General features: G+C 40.5%; 1 protein-coding gene across 1 annotated transcript; it reads right to left on the reverse strand.

Annotated features, from left to right (window-relative positions):
* Positions 1–6,408: 6,408 nt before the first annotated feature.
* On the reverse strand, positions 6,409–17,580 carry c25h12orf75 (chromosome 25 C12orf75 homolog). Its single transcript, XM_086074831.1, has 6 exons — positions 17,378–17,580; positions 13,794–13,818; positions 12,889–12,924; positions 12,369–12,448; positions 11,975–12,004; positions 6,409–9,988 (listed from the first exon to the last, which is right to left on the reverse strand). The coding sequence occupies exons 1-5, from the start codon at positions 17,427–17,429 to the stop codon at positions 12,000–12,002; spliced, it is 198 nt and encodes a 65-aa protein (XP_085930957.1). The 5' UTR covers positions 17,430–17,580; the 3' UTR covers positions 6,409–9,988; positions 11,975–11,999.
* Positions 17,581–20,526: the final 2,946 nt, after the last annotated feature.

Below are 20,526 nucleotides of genomic sequence, written 5' to 3' on the forward strand. Positions count from 1 at the left end.
ATAGTCTTGGAGCCAACTTGCTGCTCATTTTCATTTGATTGAACTTGACCTACAAAGGCAGGAATGCTCGGAGAAAACTTGTTTTGTGTCGTTTGGAAAAGCACTCGCTCAATCTGAGGTGGCAGTAGGGGCACGGGGGGGGGGGGGGGGGGGGCAGTCAGTCAGTGACATGCTGGGTTGGATTGAGTCGGTGCAATCAGTCGCGGAGCTCAAATCAAATTGACTGTAATCTTCTGTTTCCTGATATTAACTGCCACCAGTGATCAAACTGCCTTTGAGGGAACTTAACCAAACACATTAGAGACTTCAAACATCATACAGGCTTTTCTCCAAACGTCTGCCCGTTCCCAAATGTAGTTAGATGAACATGTCAGATTTGTGGGTACAGTGAAAAAACAAATCAACAAATCGACCCCTCTCATCTTGCCAATTAGCCCTAAAAAGGACTGAAAAGAAATCAATGTCAGCTCTTATTTCTGTGTTTAATACATAAAGCTTGGATCCGACCATGGAATTTATAAGTGGGAGACGGAGACGGGGGGAAAATTATCTGCCACAGTCGAATTGGTTCTGGCATAAATTCACCCTGGAATCTTTACTGTTCTATTTCCCATAACATGGCTGGTGGAGGAAGCGGCGTAAAAAAAAAAGGTATTCCTGTGAACGATGAAGTCATCGCTCATATACATCCTCCGTCCAGACGACACTGGCTGGGCTTCGACCCAACCTAAAAATACTGCAGCGTGTCGTCTTTTCTTTCATCCTTACCTCCCTTTTCAAGGCGCACGTGAGTGCTTTTCTTGGCCGGGCCGATGCCTAAAAGCCTTCCCCTACGAGGTAGCGCCATGCCAGGCATCCACTGATTTACTGCTCAGAGCACACGCTATGCCTTTGCTCTTTTCAGCTATAAACGGCAAAGTGTTATGTCCAGATCCCCCGCTTGCTATATTAACCTGCATTCTTTCCAAAAGAGGCTGCATGTAGTGACTATAACCACATGGCGGGAGGAGGCAAACCTCCCAGGCCCCGACGGCGGACTCTCGTGAAGGGCAGCTGGAAATGGAACGACGGGATTGCGGGCTGATGTGATCTCTAGTTGACCTGCTCTTGTATACTATATTAAGAGAAAGTCAATAACATTCCTTTTGAGCGACACATCCTTGTCTTTGTGAACTTGTGTAACCCCCCCCCCCCCCACGTCCTATTAAATGTTTCCGTGGGTTGGACACAAAGTCCCAAAAAGGCCCTCTGACATCGAAAGTGACAGGCACAAGCAAACCCGTAGGCATACTCGGAACTTTTTGACATGAGAACATTTTGTAGAGGTTCTTTTAATGTGGCCCCGAGTTCACGCCTTCTTTTGTTTTTTTCACTCACGTGAACGTCTAACGGGTCGGAGCCTTTGGATGCACTTCAGCAATAAAAGCAACAATAAAGTAGAAAAAGCAATATTTGCAGACCAAAATTGTTCTGAAGCTGGCTCGGCTACACATTGGGTCATGCCTCGATTGTGCTAATATCCAAAGCTGTGAATGTTTTGTACTGATTTTACATACCTACGGACGCTACCCTGGTCCGCTGACCTACCCTACCTACTTCTTACATATCGGCTTAACCAACCTAACTACCGGCCGACCAACCTTCCCTCCCTGCCCTATCTGCCTATCTAACTAACCACCTATTTACTTGCTTAACACATCAAGCTACCTACTGGCCTACCAACCCTCTTTCTGACTAACCTACCTTACTACCCAGCTGTTTAACCTACCTACCACACCATACCTACGGACCTACTGACAAGTGACCTATCCTATGGACCTTTCAACCTATTTACCAACCAACCAACCAACAAACACTTCCTAATGTCAGACCAACCTGCCTACCCACTTAACCTACCGGCGTACCCTACCTACCTACATACTAGTGGCAAGCGGTGACTTTTTAGAGTGGGCATGCTGGTACATATGCGAGTGGCCGCCAGGGCGCGAGCGGACACATTTTTGGATATTTTTATTATTAATTTTAATATTGAATATTATTTAATTATTATTTTATACCAATGTGTAGGTATAAAATTAAAGCGGAAATATTCAGGACTGACACAGGTTGATGCGCACACTGTAATGTAACCAGCTCCGTGGTGAGTGAAATGACACAATGCCCACAAATTGACAGTATTCGGAACTGGCTTGTGCCCATGAAGTGGGCTCAACCCCGGAGAGGAAAAAAAAATGACATCGCAGCGGAGCCACAGACGATTTCAACCAACAATCAACAGTTTGCTAACATGTTGACATTTATGTTTCTCGTACGTCCTGGCTCGGAAGTGACGGACGACATTTTTTTCCCGTTTTCGTGATGACTACTTCAGGAATAAAACGGCCACTCCCAATTATAATCTTATTTTCCTCAAAAGTTCTCTGGGAAAACGGCACTCATTGTGACTCGGCGATGAACTGAACTGCTGACTGTTTACCGCAGAACAAGTCACGCATGCAAATTAGGCGCATCCGCGTTGTCAGATAAGCTGCTTTACTGCCAGCTTTATTGCCATTCACGTACAAAAACAACCTCTCGGAATTACCACAACTCGATTTCTCATTGCGCATTGCGCGAAGCAAGCTGTCGGCTTTTCAGCTCTCCGCGAGGAAAACAGGCCAAATTACACATGAATTTAAGACCAAAACAGTCGAACTAAGGTCTTGTACAATAGAATTGAAGGGCTTGGGCACGCACTGCATTAATAGCTTATTATGACCGCTCGCCACTGCTACCTACTGACCTACAGATCGATAGTTTTCCCAAATCTATTGAATCAATCAAATTGATGAGTATGTAGATTAGGTAAATTACCCTCTAGTTTCATTTATTTTTGTAAATTTGAAACAATCCAACATCATTGACATAAATATTGTTCTTTCTTTGTTTTTGGTCGCAAGAATTGAAATAGGAAGCTGAGCTCTGTGGACTGTTGAGTAAAACCATGCTAATAAGCACAAATGGCCTTTTATTAAATTAATTTTAGGGAGATTTCATGAAGTTGTTTGTCCCCATTACCATTTTGCCATTTAGGCGCTAATGTTCTTTATCCAGTTGGATGGAATCAAAGTAGATTTGCTTTGTCGAGTTCACTCGGAACCGGTCCAAAACTAGGAGCGCTCAATCTCAAATCTCAAAGACCATTTTCATGAATGCAACAAAGATTAGAAAGAAAGGGGGAGACATTGCATTGGGAATGTTGTAACACTCGCAAGAGGATCCTTCAACTTCCTTCACCTCAAGATTAGCCCTTCTGTGATCGAGCGCCGTTCTTCGCCGGCCTCTGGAATGCGGTGGATGACGGATCTATTTTCCTACATTGTTTCACCTGCTCTAAACCAAACCACATGCTGCACAAGACCGGAGCGCCTCTCCTTTGTCTCTAATTAAAAGCACAAGTAAGGCTCCAGAGTAGTACAGCGAAGCCCGCCACAGCCATCAAGAACTTTCATAGCTGCCCAGTCCTGAGTGGCAGGGCCCAAACTCTAAGCTGGACCTCAATTGAGAACTGCGAGAGTTGGACCTGAACCAAGCGACCCCGGCGCTGTACGTCAAGTGCAACACAACGAAAGCGGTGGTATCAAATGTCGAGCGACTCCTGCAAGGTTGCAGCTTGACTTGGAGTGACGGTTGCGCATCTGTTAAGGAATAGAGGTCTTGACTTTTTTGGGTTTTGACATGCTTTGAAAAACACGAGCGGTTCTGTACTATTCATCAGCATCGGCATGCAGTGAATGCACGGACTCAATCTTACATCAGCAATTTGTCAGATTACATAAGTGAGGAACGTACGTGTGCTATTTATCAGCCCCATCACTTGTGTTAAGCAAAGTTGTCAGTCACACAAATGAGGAATCAGTCAGTTATACCCGGTGGGAGATTTAAAAAATAAAATAAAAAATGGACACCTCTCTACGGTTCACACAAGGGTCGTCACTTTTTTTTCCCCTCTCCTATCAGTGATATCATTGATGAGGGTGAAACAAAGCATTTCATTAAAGAAGAGATCTCTGCTCTTTTTCTCAGCGGCTCTTTGAGCCAGCGGACAACTGTTTCCAGCATTGTACGTAATCCTTTTGGAAGACAATAAAAAGCCATCTTAAAAAAACATTCTAGTTCCAAGTGAAGGTTTTAGTCCGGAGAGGAGATACTTGACCCTAGAGTATGCTGTAGTTCTGAAATAAGTTGTTTGTTCGGAGAGAAGGATAGTCTCCAGAGAAGGTTGTAGTCCAGACTGGTTCTTCTCCCATGAAAAGTTTCTAGTCTCAAGTAAAGGTGATACTAGTCCCTAGAGTAGGTACTCATCCTGAAAGATGGTTGTAGTCCCCCCGGGAAGGTTGTCGTCCAGAGAGAAGGCTCTCGTACCAGATTTGGCCTTTTGCTACGTTGGTATTCACATTTGTATGATGACATTAAACAACCAAAATACTGTCAACATACACACCTACCACGTAACTACTGTACTTACCTACCTACCCAAGTACACTAACTACCTACCAACCAACTAGCTGACTGACACATTTTGCCTACTTACTTTCTTACCTACCTACCGACTTACTGGCCTACTTCACTTACTTAGCTACCTGCCTAACCTGAGTTTTCACGTGTCACATAAAATGGCATCCATGTTGTTGCATATCACAGAGTGATTTAAAATTTGGGAAAACCTCTGGAAGACACTTTCAGGTCTATCACATCGTATCCTTATTAAGTGGTTGAAGAGGTTACAGGGGCAGGAGAAGGACAAACTTCTCACTTTTCATGGATCAGAGGGAAGGTAGCTGTGTGTCTGTGTCCCGCTCCAGGAGATTATCAACTGAGTTAAAAGCTTGTGCTGCAGTGTCACCTGCTGGTGAGGAGGCGGCTTTTGCAACATTACTGATTGGCACAGTGGCAACATCCAGTGGACAAAAGTGTAACTGCAGCATTTGAAGACAAAGAAAGGACCTTCACTGGATGACCACATTTTTAGACTCGGCCTGAATTTCTGATCAATTCCATTATTATTATTATTATTATTATTATTATTATTATTATTATTATTATTATTATTATTATTATTATTATTATTATATGACCACCCCCAAGGAACCTCAAAAGGCTGTGATATGGCACTATCAGGGTCAAATGGAAAAAAACCTGCAATTAAATTAATCTTTGGGCTGTTTCAGTGGAAATTATCCATCCATCCATCCATGGGACTGATTTGTTCCCCCCAAACCCGTGTGTTCAAACTCAGATAGAGTAAGACAAGAAAATGGATGGACGGATCATCTGGAATTAAAATAACCCAGCAATTTCCTCCTAGGTACAAAAAGATAATTGGTTTCCAATCAAGGAAACCCCATGAAGCCAAGAGATTAGAGGTGGACAAAGAGCAGCTGCACACATGATGTGATTAAGGATGTGTGCTCCAGCACGTAGCCCCTCGCATCAGACATACTGTAAAGCATCATTCGCGTTCATGGTTCACCTGATTCTTGATTGCGCACAAACACTGAAGAACTCAAGCATGACACGAATGGACAGGTAGAAAATAAGGAACAGCAATGTGTCCATTTGGGACCAAGAAAAAAGGAAATGGCTAGACTGGAATGAGAGCATTCTGGGAAACACAGTAAATTACCTGGTGTGCTGCGCTGTGGTGTTTTTGCGATGGAAAAAAAATAAACTGACAATTCTCTACCTTGATGTACAAAAACGAACTGACAATGTTTACCATCGAACAGATGGAGCAGTGCAGATAAAAAATATTACTTAATCTACATGTGGCATAATTTTGTCTGGCCCCTTGTTGCTCGGGACTAATTGCAAAAAGGGCACATGCCAGCGTTCCCCGCTTCGGATGCTCGAGCCTCGACTAGAACCCAGAGTCAGACAGGCATACACAGAACATGCAAAAAAACCACTTTAAATTCTCTTTGTGGATTGCAAAGACATGATATAAATGTGAAACTGAATGATCAGCGATTTGTTTTGTGCCCCGTATGCTCCCTGGTCCTTCTTCTCCCACAGTGGCTTGTTAAGGAGGCTCGCACAGTCTTCATGTATGGCATAATGCCGCGCAGGCTCCTCAGAGACTCAAGCTTTCCGCTGTGCATTGAGCGAGCGGACCGAGTTAACGCCTCGCCACTTCTACCAGCAGCTCATTCCGTGGCCAGCGCACGCTCCCACAGCACAGTCAATTACCCCCACTGTGGGGGCTGTGATTGATGGAAGACTCTGGCTTCAGTCAGGACGAATGTCCTCCCGCGACAATTCTCGCTTAATTTTGTCCCTTAGCGAGCGCCCCTCAAGACTCGAGGATATTGATCGTGCGGGGCCAATACTTTTGGGAAAGGCCTTGGTCAATAACCACCACTGAGCAGAGACAATATAAAAGTCTTTACTCATAAATCCTTGATTCCAGATCATTGCGAAAAGGTTTACACCACTAAGAGTTGGTTGTTCTGACGCCATCAACAATGATTTATGTGTGATGAGTGGGTTTACATTTAGTAGGAAATGATGCAAAAAGCACTGTGTTGTGGGATGTCAAGTCAAAAATGTTCTTTTCTGTGCACCCTCACTAGTTTAAACACAGCGCCTAAAGGCTCAGGTAGCAACCGTCACGGCTCACCTGTTTGGTCATGTGACGTTTGCAAGCTGAGCCTATTTAGGCACTGTGATGTCATTTCCAGTCAACAGCAGAGGGCAGTATAATGTCAAAATGGCAGCCGCCATTAGATGATTAAAAAAAAGGGGGTGGATTTTTCTGCTTAACAAGTTTTGTGTTCAATCCTGTTCAAACTGTTTTTCTAAATGTTCTATAAAAAAAATTCTCATTTGCATCTGCAAACATTATTACAAAATCCAACTCATTTCTCTTGTGAGAACAGGCTGTTACACAAAAGACCACACAAATTGATGACCAAATAATGTGATACAAGAACAATGTTCCAAGGCTGTTGTTGCACAATGAAACAAACATCAGACTGTGACTCGCATCCATATTGTGCTCCCCTGTGTGCAGGCCAATGGCGGTGACATTCATCATAGACAGCAGGAGCCATCTTAAAGGGCAAAGCGATGTGGTTGACAGAACCGGGAGAGACAGCAGCCAAATGTAGGTAACAAAACGAGCGCAGACCGCCAAGGTTGAAGCGGTCACGGGGTGAAAGAAAGGAAAGCATAGAGGGCCAAATGTGCGTTTTTTTGTCTACTTCTTGGTTCATAAAGGCTGACGAAAGATGGAGGGACCGTAACATTAGTCACGAAAAAGACAGTAACGTTCTCAAACAGAGGTGTGCACTGCTCTATTGTTATTTGTTTGTCAATTTGTTTAGCAGTTAGCAGGCTACTTCCTGGTTTTAGTAAGATGATGTAATGCTGAATTTGAGGAAGGTGGGAAGTCGGATTTTTCCCACTTCACACCAACAAATGCGCGCGGGAGCACTTCTTTGAACTCTGAAATGCGAGATGTAAAGTCAGGAGAGTAAAAAAAAACGGTTGAAATCTGACAAAGATTGTGAATGGTAAAACATAATTTACATAATTATAAACATATTTTAGTTATTTTTTACAAAGTATCTTCATGTAACTTAATGCCATCTTTGATGTTTACATTTTCTTTGAACGCTTTGAGGTTGGAACTGAAAGAATCCAAGTGTCCGACTTCCCACCTTCCTCGAATGCAGCGTACGATTACAGGACCATACCAATTTTTATTCCGGGGTGAGCGGCGACTGTTCCATTGTGACTCAATTTATATATATATATATATATATATATATATATAATTTTGTTTGTTTTTGTTTGTTTGTGTGTTTGTTTGTTTGTTACTTAGCACGGTTCATGGAAAACAATGGGACCGTACCATTGTTATTTCAGGGGTGGGTGTAACCATCCATAGTGAGATTCTATTTTCTTTTTTCATGAAGTAAGTAAGCTATAACACAGCACTGGATTCTACCATTTGTATTTTGGGTGAGGGGGTTTGTCAATCAAACTAAAAGGAAAACAAAATTTTCAAACCAAGGTGATGAAAATGTGGTCGTTTGCATTTTCCTGCTAAGATGAATGCATCAGCAAGAAAATGGTGCAACAAATGATTTCAGGTGTCCTCTGCGTCAGAGTGTTTGCCACAACATTGTGAGCCCCACGATTGCTTACTTTACAGTGAATCACTCACGACTGATGGCAAAGAGGACAAAGCCAGGCCAGTGGTTGATTTTCCGGCGATTGGTTGAGCTTTGTGTAGCGTGGAGGGGGCAAGAGAATCACTTGAGTCTCGTGTTTAAAGTTGGCCTAATTCCACCGTCCTCCAATTAGAGGCGAGCTGTCAAGAGTCTGGCTGGCGAATCCTCTTGACCTTGCACACCTTAGAATGTTTTTGTGCATATTTTGGGGGATAAAGAAGGTGATTCTATACCATATATAATTGCATGTATGTCATTTTTAAAAATATATTTATCATTATTGGACTGCAGTTGTGAACATTCTCGGACAACAAAGTCTTGTCTGCTGGCCTATACACCATCAGAAGCACTGACCTACATTTACAATCTAAATTCTTTAATTGGTTGAAAATTAATTAATCCAAAAATTTATATTTGTTCATTTACTTCTGCCAGCAATCTATAGTCTATATAGTAATGTTGGTATCTCATTCAGCGGTGAAGATTTACGATTGTGTAAAGTGAATGTTTTTTTTTGGTTCAAGTTTGTAAATGGTTGTAAAGTCTTTTGCCAGACGTTCCTAAACGGTTTTAATGGTTGCAAACAGTTTTGGTTGAATGGTTGTTTTGACCTGCAATTGGCTGGCAACCAGTCTAGGGTGTTCTGTTTCATTGGGATGGGCTCCAGCTCGCCCATGAACCGTATGAGGACAAGCAATATAAAACTTTGATTTTGGGGTATTTATATTACACTGTACATCTCAGTATAATGATAATAGTCACCCCCAAAAAATAAAAATACATGTAAAAAAAACTATATATTATCGCAAAGATAAAAACAATTACAAATGGGCTTGGACCATAATCCCAAACATTAGAAATAGTTTGGTAAATGTATCCTATTTTTTAAGTAGAGACAACGAAATGGCAGAAGTCTGTTGTTGTTGAAAATTCTTGATCCTGCGGGCATGACAGCTATTATTAAGTGGAGATGACAAAGTGTTGCAAATGTGCCTCTGGTGTTTCTTTCTCCTCTCAGCCTGCAGATTAGAGTTTTGTCACGTCCATGTGACGTTCAGGGGACATATTATAAGGTCAGTGCTTTTTTTTTTATGGGACAATTTTCACCAAGATAATAAGAGGTAGAGTGGAACATCACAGGGACATTCAGAAATGTCATGTAGAACATCTTCAATTTAGCTCTTCAGTGTTCACTCACTGGCCACAACATTAGGTACATCTGCACGATCTCATGACATCTTGCTAAGGTTTGATTAACACCGTCAGAAAAGTATTACTTTGACTAATATGTTTATCAGCGATGATGATGTGCCTAATATTGCGGGCAGTGAGCGTAGCTTAAAGGACCTCCCGACGTTTCTCTGACATTCTCGTTCAGTCCAAGGCGCGCAGTGAGTCACTAATGTGGCCATTGCTATTTGTGGCGTGCTAATTGGGGAAAAAAAATAATTGTCCAGCGACATTTCATCACTGTGACTGACACACCAAGATGGCTGCCATGATGCCCCCGTGCCCGCTGCTGCCCTGTAGTCCCTTAGAGGGCGCTTGTCCACTTCCATGCCCGTCTTTTTACTTTGGAAGGATGATAGTTGGCGTCTGCAGAGCTCCGCTCTGTGTGGCTGCGCCTCCCGCGACGAGTCCACGAAGCAGAGCCGTCTTCGGAGAGCCGACCAAACGTTTGCATCTTGACTCAAGCGGCGCCTTAAAAGGGCCGACACGTCAGTCAGCGATGGAGTCCATAGGGGGCGCCTCAAGGTGAATATGCAAGGTGCCTGTCAGGACGAGCAACACAAGATTGCCGTTCATCCGTTTGTATGGCAAGCATGTTTTTTAGAATTATGTTTTACACCACTAATTTTTTGGGCTGAAAAACATGTTTGATCATTCTTTGCTGTCTTTCACTGTTTCAAGATTCTCCTATGACTCCTAAAAATCAACAGGTGCATGTTTCTCATGGTACCCTGACAGTTCTCTGAACTGTTTCAAGCTCCCCTTGCACTCATAAAAAACTATATATGTCATATAGCTTGACAGTTGCAAGCTTAATTTAACTCACATTAGACAATTTTGAGCAGAAACAGCCTCAGTGTACGCACATTTTGTAACTCTAAAAGCAGTTGGGTCCAAAATAACCGAAATTGGGCCAAGAATGGACCAACCCAACTTTGAATTATTTGACCCAAAAAGATGGGTCAAATTAAATTAACTCATTCACTGCCATTGACGGCTATAGATGTCAAAAATTAATTCAAACTATTTCTATTAGTTTCACATTTTTTTCCCACTTTTGTTAACAAGAATATGAAAACCTAGAATTTTTTTATTGTACATTTATAACAGATATAAAATTTGTGTTTAATCGTGAGTTAACTAGTGAAGTCAAAAAAATAATAATACTTGCCTGATGCCCCTAATTAAAAATATATATATTATTAAAAAATTAGGGGCGTCAGACGATTACATTTTTTAATTGTAATTAATCGCATGACTTCAATAGTTAACTCACAATTAATCGCAAATTTTATATCTGTTATAAATGTACAATACATTTTTTTCCTAGATTTTCATACTCTTGTTAACAAAAGTGGGGGGGGGGGGGGGAGATGTCTATAGCCGTCAATGAATGAGTTAATAACCCACTAAGCAACCCATTTTGGGGGGTTTGTTTTGTGGGTTATTCACTTGACCCAACTTTTTGGATTAATTGACTAATCCAATTGAATTGGGTAAAAAAAAAAGGAAGAAAAAAAAGAACTGACCGACTGAGTAACAAAAAGATTTATTCAAACCCCAAAGTTGAGTCAAATTAAATTAATAACCCACAAAGCAACCCTTAGAGGTTGTTTTGTGGGCGTATCCAATTGACCCAACTTTTTTGTTAATTGAATAACTCAATTGAACTCGGTCAAAAATGAACTGACCAAACATATTTAAGTCAAAAGTTGTGTCAAATTAAATTAATAACCCACATAGCAACCCATTTTTGGATTGTTTTGTGTTATGTGATTGTTTTCACTTGACCCAACTTTTTGGGTAAATTGAATAACCCAAAGTTGGATTAGTGCCTTTTTGACCCAATTTGGGTTATTTTTGACCCGACTGTTTTTAGAGTGCATTTTTTAAAATATTGTCATTTTTGTTTATTTTGGGTAACTTTGGGAAAAGTCTTCCAATTTCAGGGTGTCATTTGACAACACATAATGGTTCAGGTCCATGTACTTCAAGTACTATGACCTTTGCACTTTGTCCACAAAAGTGCACAGTTACACCACTTGCAAAGTCAGTTAGTCTATTTAGCAATAAAAACAAATGCTAAAGGTGTCGGGGGGAAAAATCTAGATTTTTTTTAACCTACATATAATGTTTGACTTTTTTGATATTTAAAGAGTTATTATTAACTGTTAAAATGGAAATTCTAATATAGAGTCAAAGGTAAAGCAAATATGCCCAATTAATGTTCCTACAAATACCAAATTGAAGACAATAAATTTCAATTTCTTTTGTAAGTGTATGTAACTAGCTGATGGTTCCATATAAAAATCCGTATAAAAATCAAGCCTTTGGGTAAGGCCAGCTGTATGAGCCATTTGAGCATTTATTCAACATCCATCTTAAGTTCCATGTGCTAGTATGCTCTTTGCCGTCACTCGTAGTAAGTACTAGTAACGTACTTTCAGTTACTTTTTTTTCTTTTGTGGTCACAGTGCTTTTACAAGAACCTTTTGGAGTGATTTTGACTTGATTGAATACGTATGTACCTTGTAGGATCCCCTTCACTGGCTGCTAGTCTGCAAGAAGACAGATAATCAGTGGCTAGACAAATAATGGCACAACATTTTGTTCACTGTATTAAAAAAAAAGAGGTCATTGCTGCTGCGCAGCCGCGGGACACAAAAAAAATCAGCAGATGATTATGTGTAAGAACAAAATATGATGTTTTCAATTGTATTGGCCAACAATTAGTGTTGGCACACTAAAGCAGAGTGATGTTGTGATTGCAGTCATAAAAAAAGCAACACATGATTGTCAAGATTATGTTAAGACGCTGCAGGCCTCTTGGCTTCGCACACGAACAGACGTTCAGTCCTTTGTTGCTTGTCCTCATTTGTTCTGTGAGAGTGTCAGCAGCTTTTACACGAGCGGGCATCGTACCTTTTCGGCTCGACTTGGACTGACTTGCAGCCACCGTGGTCAAGTCTGCCGGGAGACCCACGTAAACTCCGCCATAGTTCCTGAGTGGACAGCAGATGAGTATTGTCTTCATTATGTATTTACACGGTCAAGACACTTGTTGCATTAGTTTAACATTTTATCCACTAAAATGGGTTAGTTAAAATGTATTTATTTTTGTTTTATTCATTTATCTCATTCATAATTGGTCAATAGACGTGATCATAAGTCGTTTTGTAAATAATGAAATATAATTGTTAAAATTAAATAAAAATGTTACGTAGACATTTAACGATTATGTATTTATTTTACTTTTTTTTACTCTTTTTTTTGTATGTATTTCAACGACCTGGCCCACAGTGGAACCTTAACCAACTAACACACTTTGGGACACTGCTCCGACACAAATACCCCCCCCCCCCAACCCCCCCCCCCCCCCATTACTAAATGTGTCAAAAGTATAAATGATGCACAGTTTAGTTACGCTAGAATTCAAAAGTACCTTCTTTTCTCATCGTCTGCCAAGGGATCTTCTGTCCTGATTGAGAGAAGATGCACATGTCAGTCAGCTCAAACAACCCCCACCCCAACCCGCCCCCACCTTCACATGTGTGCACTTGTGCGTTTTACGCCAGCGTTAGCAACAAAGACGCTTGATGATCGGATTAAGCGGCCTGTTATGATCGCGGGTGACTCATTTATGGCTTTATTTACAAATTTATAATCGGCTCCTTCTTTGTCTCTCGGGGGCTGAGAAACCTGGACGGCCCCTGCCTCATGTCACTTTTACTGCAGAGTACATCAAATAAATCACAGTAGGGATGTACGATTCTCTTCAATCGCATGTTTCATATCGTGTGTGTGCGTGTGCACGCGCGTGTGTGTGTGTGTTCGGTGATATTTTGCTGTGCAGTGCGGTCTTAACATGCTGCTGTCAGCTCTCATGAGTCCAGTGCTGCTCTGATGTTTATCGAGGAACACGCGCACACATATATACAAACAAATAGACACACACACACACACACACACACACACACACACACACACACACACACACACACACACACACACACACACACACACACACACACGCACACACAAAGTGATTCCAGGAAGCCCCTCCCCAGGCTTTGATAAGCGCTTCCTATGAAAGGCAAAAGGACTTGCTTCCCTCCGTAAGATAGGCGAAATAATCTGTTTTCATGCTCACATATCCTTATTGTTTTCATTTCATTGGTCATTTGGGCGCTTGTATTAAGCGAGCATGTGACTCAATGCGTTTACGGGTCAAGGCGGACACTTTCCCCTGGCGTTAAAATGACCTCAAGTGACGGAGATGAAAGACAAATCTTATTATTTTCCAATGAGCTGCGCCAATGAGAAAGTCGTGATGATCGGTGTACTCACACATCCCTGGCGGCTTCGGATGGCCCTGAAAGTGAAAGAGAAGAAGAAAACGCTTAATCTTTGTTCATCCAAAGTATTGAAGGCCTCCTCGCAAACAATTCGTCGCGCAGTGTAAGATATTTAATAGTGCAGTGAGAGAAACTGGGGTTTTAAAAGCACCGTTAGAGCCACTTCTGCTAGCTTAATGCTAACACAATGCAAAATAGAAATGCTAACAAAAATAGCATCGATAGCCATATTCTTACAATCCTTTAAGTAACAGATAATTGAACACAAGCATTAAAAGGAAAGTTTGCTCTATATTATTTATTTGGTTGTTACTAACATAGCTATAAGATTCAATTTCCAGTTGAATACATTTTGTAGAAACTATATTTGTACGTACGCCGCCATTGTTATTTACGTCTCAACACACTTTTTTAAACACTTTGAGGTGTCTTGAGCGGCGTACAAGTATACCAATTTCTCTAAAAGATTATACTGACCGATTATTTGGTGTTGTGGTGTGAATTTCCGCAATCTGCTCAGAAAGTGGCTGGGCTGAAGATAATAAATATTCAATATTTACGACCGCAAATCCTTGAGGTCAACGATGAGTTGGGCTGAGCCACAGATTGTGGCTTGAAACGATCGATAGCCAATTTGGAAGCGACCTGTGAGTGCTGCGCTGTGACGGACATCTTGAGTACGCCACAATAAGCGGTAAGCAAGTATGTGTTAAAATGTCAGTGTTAAGTTCATTTGAACTCCTTAAGTGTAATTCTTTACATTTGCAGATTTAAATGGTGTCCAGATGTTATTTCACAGACTTGATCAAAGATTGAATTAAGTTCAGCCACACTTGCACTTTTCCTCCTCATGCTAATTGAAATTGAGTTTGAATAATTATGAATTGATGTTGTGAACTGCAGTATGTACGAGAAGAATTTATAAGGTACAAAGTCTTGTTTGCTCCCAGAACAGCAACGTTTTCCATATGTCTAGCTAGGCAGCTACTAAGCTAGCAAGCTAAGGCAAAATTTGCCTTGTTAGCTATACTTTCATAGTTACCGAGCTATTAGTAGTAGTGGCAGTAGTAAAATAAAAAGTATTTTCTTAATTGGGTGTTTATTTAAATTGAGGCCTTTTGCCTTTAAACAGGCTAACAGCTTAAATTGGCAGAATTGCAAATGTAAGAAAAATATAGTGAAACGCTTTGGTATGTTGATAATTATTTCCAGCGTTAAATAAATGCAATTATGTCCTATCAAGTTGCGTAAATGCCATCAAGGAATTCTTTGCTCTTGCAAAATGAAAGTGTGCATATGTAGATAAAAGTGGTATGTTTGGATTCATGTAAAATATCGCAGAGAGCACTTTCCAACTCCAAGCAGCTGGTAAAACCCTACATCTTCCATCCACTTTTTTTTTTTGTTTTTGTTTCTGTAAACCCTTAAAGTAGCTGCTGAAGATGTTGTTTACTCAAAAAGGATATGTGAGTTTCCCTACTACGTATACTGCAAATACTGATGATTATTGAAAATTCTTCTGTTGAATAATATAATAAAAAAATCTTCAAAGTACTATAACCAAAAGTTACTCTTTTCTTATCAAGATATCAACTTTTTTTTTTCAGACCTTCACGTTCAAGCAATGCCCTGGGTTATCCCAGTGATATCTCGCAACTCCGTCTTCGTTGAACCACCCAGTCTATTTAAGTTCAAGACATCAGTCGACAGACGTCCTTAGCGTGTAATCTGAACAACACGATGTACACAATCCACAAGGCAAAACAACTCTCACAAGAAATGTACTAAAAAACCGAAGCGTTTGTGCGAATGGGGAAAGAGTGCATTTCCCTTAGAGCTGTCAAAAAAGAAGTCTGCTGACATGACACAGGGGCCCATTCAGAGGCCAAACAAAAGCTCATTCATATCTCAGGAATTGCATCTGTGTAAATAAGGGCAAGGATGAGCAGTACAGTGTGTGCATGGGCGGTCACTTGAGTCCGCAAAGACTGAAGCTTGAAATTGAAAATTTGACGTGCGTGACTCAGCCGCTGCGCTTCCTGAATGATTCATGATTTGATTCGTTAGGTTGAAAAGCTCAAACGTGTGTCGTGATGGAGTGGTGAGCATGTTGCCGCGGCGACAAAGAAATGGTCGGATGTTGACTGTGGCCAAGACTTGTCTACTTTTTGTCACCTTTGCGTTGGTGAACTTAATCTCTGTATAATGTAATACTTAAATTGTGGTACTAAACATGCCTAAAGTCCACTCAACAGCTGTGTCTGCAAACGCGACGTAAATACAAGTCACTCGCAACCTTCTATTGCCAAGTGGATGTCATCTGCATCCAACCGTAGTGGAGTTATTGCAGCTCTACATTTCTGCCAGTAGGGGACACTTATGGGATCATCATCACCAACAATGTTTGGTCTGGCTCTGACCTTGTGACGCTGAGTTTATAGCATTTCCGTGTTTTATGGCGAGTCGTAAAAAACTTGGCTGTCAGACTTCGTGCACACGTTATGATGATAACTCAAAAATTTCCGCAAATTCTGTACTTCAAATTTGGTAGCAATAAAAATAAATAAATAAATAAAAACACAGACAAGTTTGTTTTTTAAAAAAAACAACTGAAAATGACGAAAAATACGGTAATAGAGATGAATATAAAAAACTTATACTGTACTTAAGTACAGTACAGGAAAGCCCTCCAAATTGTGACTTGTCAGCTCTTTCTCAGATGTGATTTATTAAACATAGTTAGCCTTTTTGTGACTAACAGTATTTGTTGTTATATACTTAGGCGTCTCTCACTCTGTCACAATGCTATGATGTCAGAGAACAGTGAAAACGTGGCAAACGTGCCTTTTGGGTTGTTTTTGTTTCAAAACAACGAAAGTTTTCAGGTTATTTTCTACCCCCCCAAAAAATTTTTTTTTTAAGAGTGTGTAACACGCTCATGCTGAAAAGTAAGAAGTGCCTCAAACATCATTGTTCATCCTAGTAATCAGCACACACTCACCCAAAGCACTTGTGGAAATATGGACAAAAGTATTGGGACACCATTGCTATTATTGGTTATTATAAAAAAATAAAATAAAAATGAGCCCATTCTCTGATGTAGTTCATCCCAAAGGTGTTTGGTGGACATTCTTGTCTGGTCTGGTCTCACAAAGTTGAACGTATACAATTATCCAAAATGTCTATGAGATTCGAGGCCCAGCTGCTCGAAGATTGATGTATAGATTAACAGGCTGAATCAAATAAATACAAACCGAATGTTTGGATGAATGAATGCGTGTAAAAAAAAAAACCGAGTATTTTTAAGAATGAAAGCTGGCCTTGAATCTGATATTCTTCAAGCGCACAGGCAGAAGCAATCAATGTGCAATTTAACCACAGAATTGCAATCACTAAAAGTCAAAGTAGGCACATTTCCTCATGCAAATGCTTTCTATTCATTCATCAGTGACTCCGAGCCCAACGCGTTTCATTTACATTCTAATCGCCTTCCAGCTTTGGTGCAGACACACAGATAACTCTCCCCTCATGTTTGTGTCTCGCATTCCTCTAAAATACAAAAACAAAAACACTCACCCCCTCCTGAGGTGCTGCCGGCCGACGAATTGCCACAACCCATTTTTCTCATGAACGCCGCCGTCGTCCGAACGTGAGCGTCAGACGCCCGGCGACGAGGAGGAGGAGGCGGTGAAGAACGAGCAACGCATTAGGAGAGGAGGGAAGGTCAAGGAAGCATGGAGCGAGGGGCTTTTATACACATGCTGGAGTGGGGAGTGTGTGTGGGGGGGGTTACAGTGTGCGAGAGGGAAGAGAGAAAGATGCTTTGCCGTAATGTGATTTGCTCGTCTGTTACACCCTGACACGGTTGCCCTGGAAACCAGGAGAGGAGGGAGTGTGTGTAGAAGTAACCAATGGAGAGCTTCCATTTTATGTTAAAACTTCACACTATCATACATCTATTTCTGTCCTTAACTTATTCACTGCCATTGACGGTTATAGACGTCAAAAATTCATTTGAACTATTTCTATTAGTTTGGCATTTTTTCCCACTTTTGTTAACAAAAAAAATATAGATTTTTTTGGGGGTCTTAGAACAGATATAACATTTGTGATTAATTGTATTTATTTATTATGTAATTAATTTTTGATTAATTAAAATACTTGTTTCTTTAAAAAAACATTAAATAATTTTTTTTTTCAATTTAAGTCATGAGTCATTTTTGACCGAGTTCAATTGAGTTATTCAATTAACAAAAAAGTTGGGTCAATTGGATACGCCCACAAAACAACCTCTAAGGGTTGCTTTGTGGGTGATTAATTTAATTTGACCAACTTTGGGGTTTGAATAAATCTTTTTGTTACTCAGTCGGTCAGTTCTTTTTTTTTTTACCCAATTCAATTGGATTAGTCAATTCATCAAAACAGTTGGGTCAAGTGAATAACCCACAAGACAAACCCCCCAAAATGGGTTGCTTAGTGGGTTACCTCATTCACTGCCATTGACGGCTATAGACATTTTTTTCCCCACTTTTGTCAATAAGAGTATGAAAATCTAGAAAAAAAATGTATTGTACATTTATAACAGATATAAAATTTGCGATTAATTGTAAGTTAACTAGTGAAGTCATGCGATTAATTATGTTTAAAAACTGCAATCGCCCGACGGCCCTAATTTTTTTTCATTTTTTCTTTCAAAAAAACGTAATGTTTTTTTTAAAAGAAAAAATTAGGGGCATCAGGCAATTAAAATTTGTAATCGTAATTAATCGCATGACTTCACTAGTTAACTCACAAATGTTATATCTGTTCTGAATGTACAAAAATAATCTAGGTTTTCATACTCTTGTTAACAAAAATGGAAAAAAAATGTTAAAATAATAAAAATAGTTCAAATGAATTTTTGACGTCTATAGCTGTCAATGGCAGTGAATGAGTTAAAGACGACTTGGACACGTGTACGCATAACCACTTTGACCTGACTGACGTCAAGTTTCTACAACAATGATTGTCATTGTTATGAGTGTGTTTTGGGTTTGTGCTATGCATATGCAGTTACTATGTCCCTTATGATGATAGTGTGTTCATGTAATCAGTTGCTAGGCACATAGCAGCTACATATCTTAGTTTGTCCAGTGTCAGTCACTCTCATTCTATCCTATAGGTCTGTCGTTACTTTGTATTTTTTTTATATAAAGACTCTTTCTCCCAACTTCTATGTCTTGTCTGCATTTGATATATGAATTCCACACCCCTCGTGACACTAATTGCGGGGGCGATGCAGATTAGCATTTGTCGTTCACCGCCCGGGGAAGATCTACCCAATGGCCAGTCCACCCCACAGACGTGCAATGTGCTTTCTCCTTTAAAATAGTGTTCTTGCTTTTACAGGAAACAATTTGTGGAGAAGACTGGCCTGGTTTGACTTCTTGCCTCAGATATCATCCGAAATTCTTGTTTTCAAAATTTATCAAAAACTAGACCTTCGTATTACGTACAATTGGTGTCCTGTGCTTGAATGAATCAGTGCTTTGTTTGAAATTCGATTATTTCAGCGGCGGTCAGCAAATATTTTCTATGGCCGCTTTGAGCCACGCTAGCAAATACCTAATCGTCATCACAGTCATCTGATTCGGAACCACAGCGTAACCAATTAAAGCGCCAAGCCGTTCGCTGGGGAGAGAGGAAGGAACGGCGCTCCGGCCCAGGCTGTGTTTGTGCTGCTTGTCGAGACTTGTCTTTGTTCTTTGTCAATGCATGGCTACCCTGCTGCATTTGCATTGTAATTATGTTGTGCTCACCAGTAGGGTCCAAAACATCTCTGATTATGCAAATAATGCTGCTCTTCGACATGGTTTCCAAGATTATTATTTTTTGAAACAACGTTCTTCTGTTAACAGTTAAAGGCACCAATAACTCATTTTGTGCCTCCTAGCTAACATCTTACGCTGTAACAAATTGACTATAGAATTTTCAAGAAATAATTCGGAAAAACAAAGTTGTCAGCTCATTCTTGTAAAATCTCATTTCATTACTGTGAAAATCAATTACAGTATATTACTTATTTTACCGGTATTTACTGTATATAATTTTTTTTTTTTTTAGAAAAGAAAACAGCAGTTCACTGTAATCTAGTTTACAACTGTTTCTTGTATTCTAATTTACAGGAATTTACTGGCAACTCATTCCAGTAAATCGCTGGGGTGCTGGAGCCTATCCCAGCTGTCTTCTGGCAGTAGGCGGGGCACACCCTGAACTGGTTGCCAGCCAATCGCAGAGCACACAGAGACAAACAACCATCTACACTCACAATCACACCTAGGGACAATTCACAGTGCTTAATTAATTTGGAGTAAGATCATTTTAAAAAAGGCGTATCCATAAAAACGAAGGCGTAGCCGTGATTAACGATTCATATTACGTATAATGTGTAATGTTTCGTATGTTTGCGTGTCAAAAATGTGTGTGTGTGAATTTTTTTCTCGTGAGTACGAATCAAAATTGTGCTTTTTCTTGCGGATGACGTCACAGACAGGTCACAGGGGAAAATAGTCGAGCCACGATTCCTCCACCTGCGCCTGTGCCAACAAGTTTTTTGTTAGTTTTTTTGTATTGCATGCGCCAAGAAAATAGAAGATCGCAAAAATGGACGGGGCTTCTCACAGCTCAAGTCAAGCGTCATCGCAGCAGGTAATGTTAACGTCAGTATCCAATTTATTTTATATAAT

Source organism: Leptonotus elevatus, chromosome 4 (genome assembly GCF_054856555.1).
Source record: "Leptonotus elevatus isolate MCC_2025b chromosome 4, RoL_Lele_1.0, whole genome shotgun sequence".
Classification (NCBI taxonomy): domain Eukaryota; kingdom Metazoa; phylum Chordata; class Actinopteri; order Syngnathiformes; family Syngnathidae; genus Leptonotus; species Leptonotus elevatus.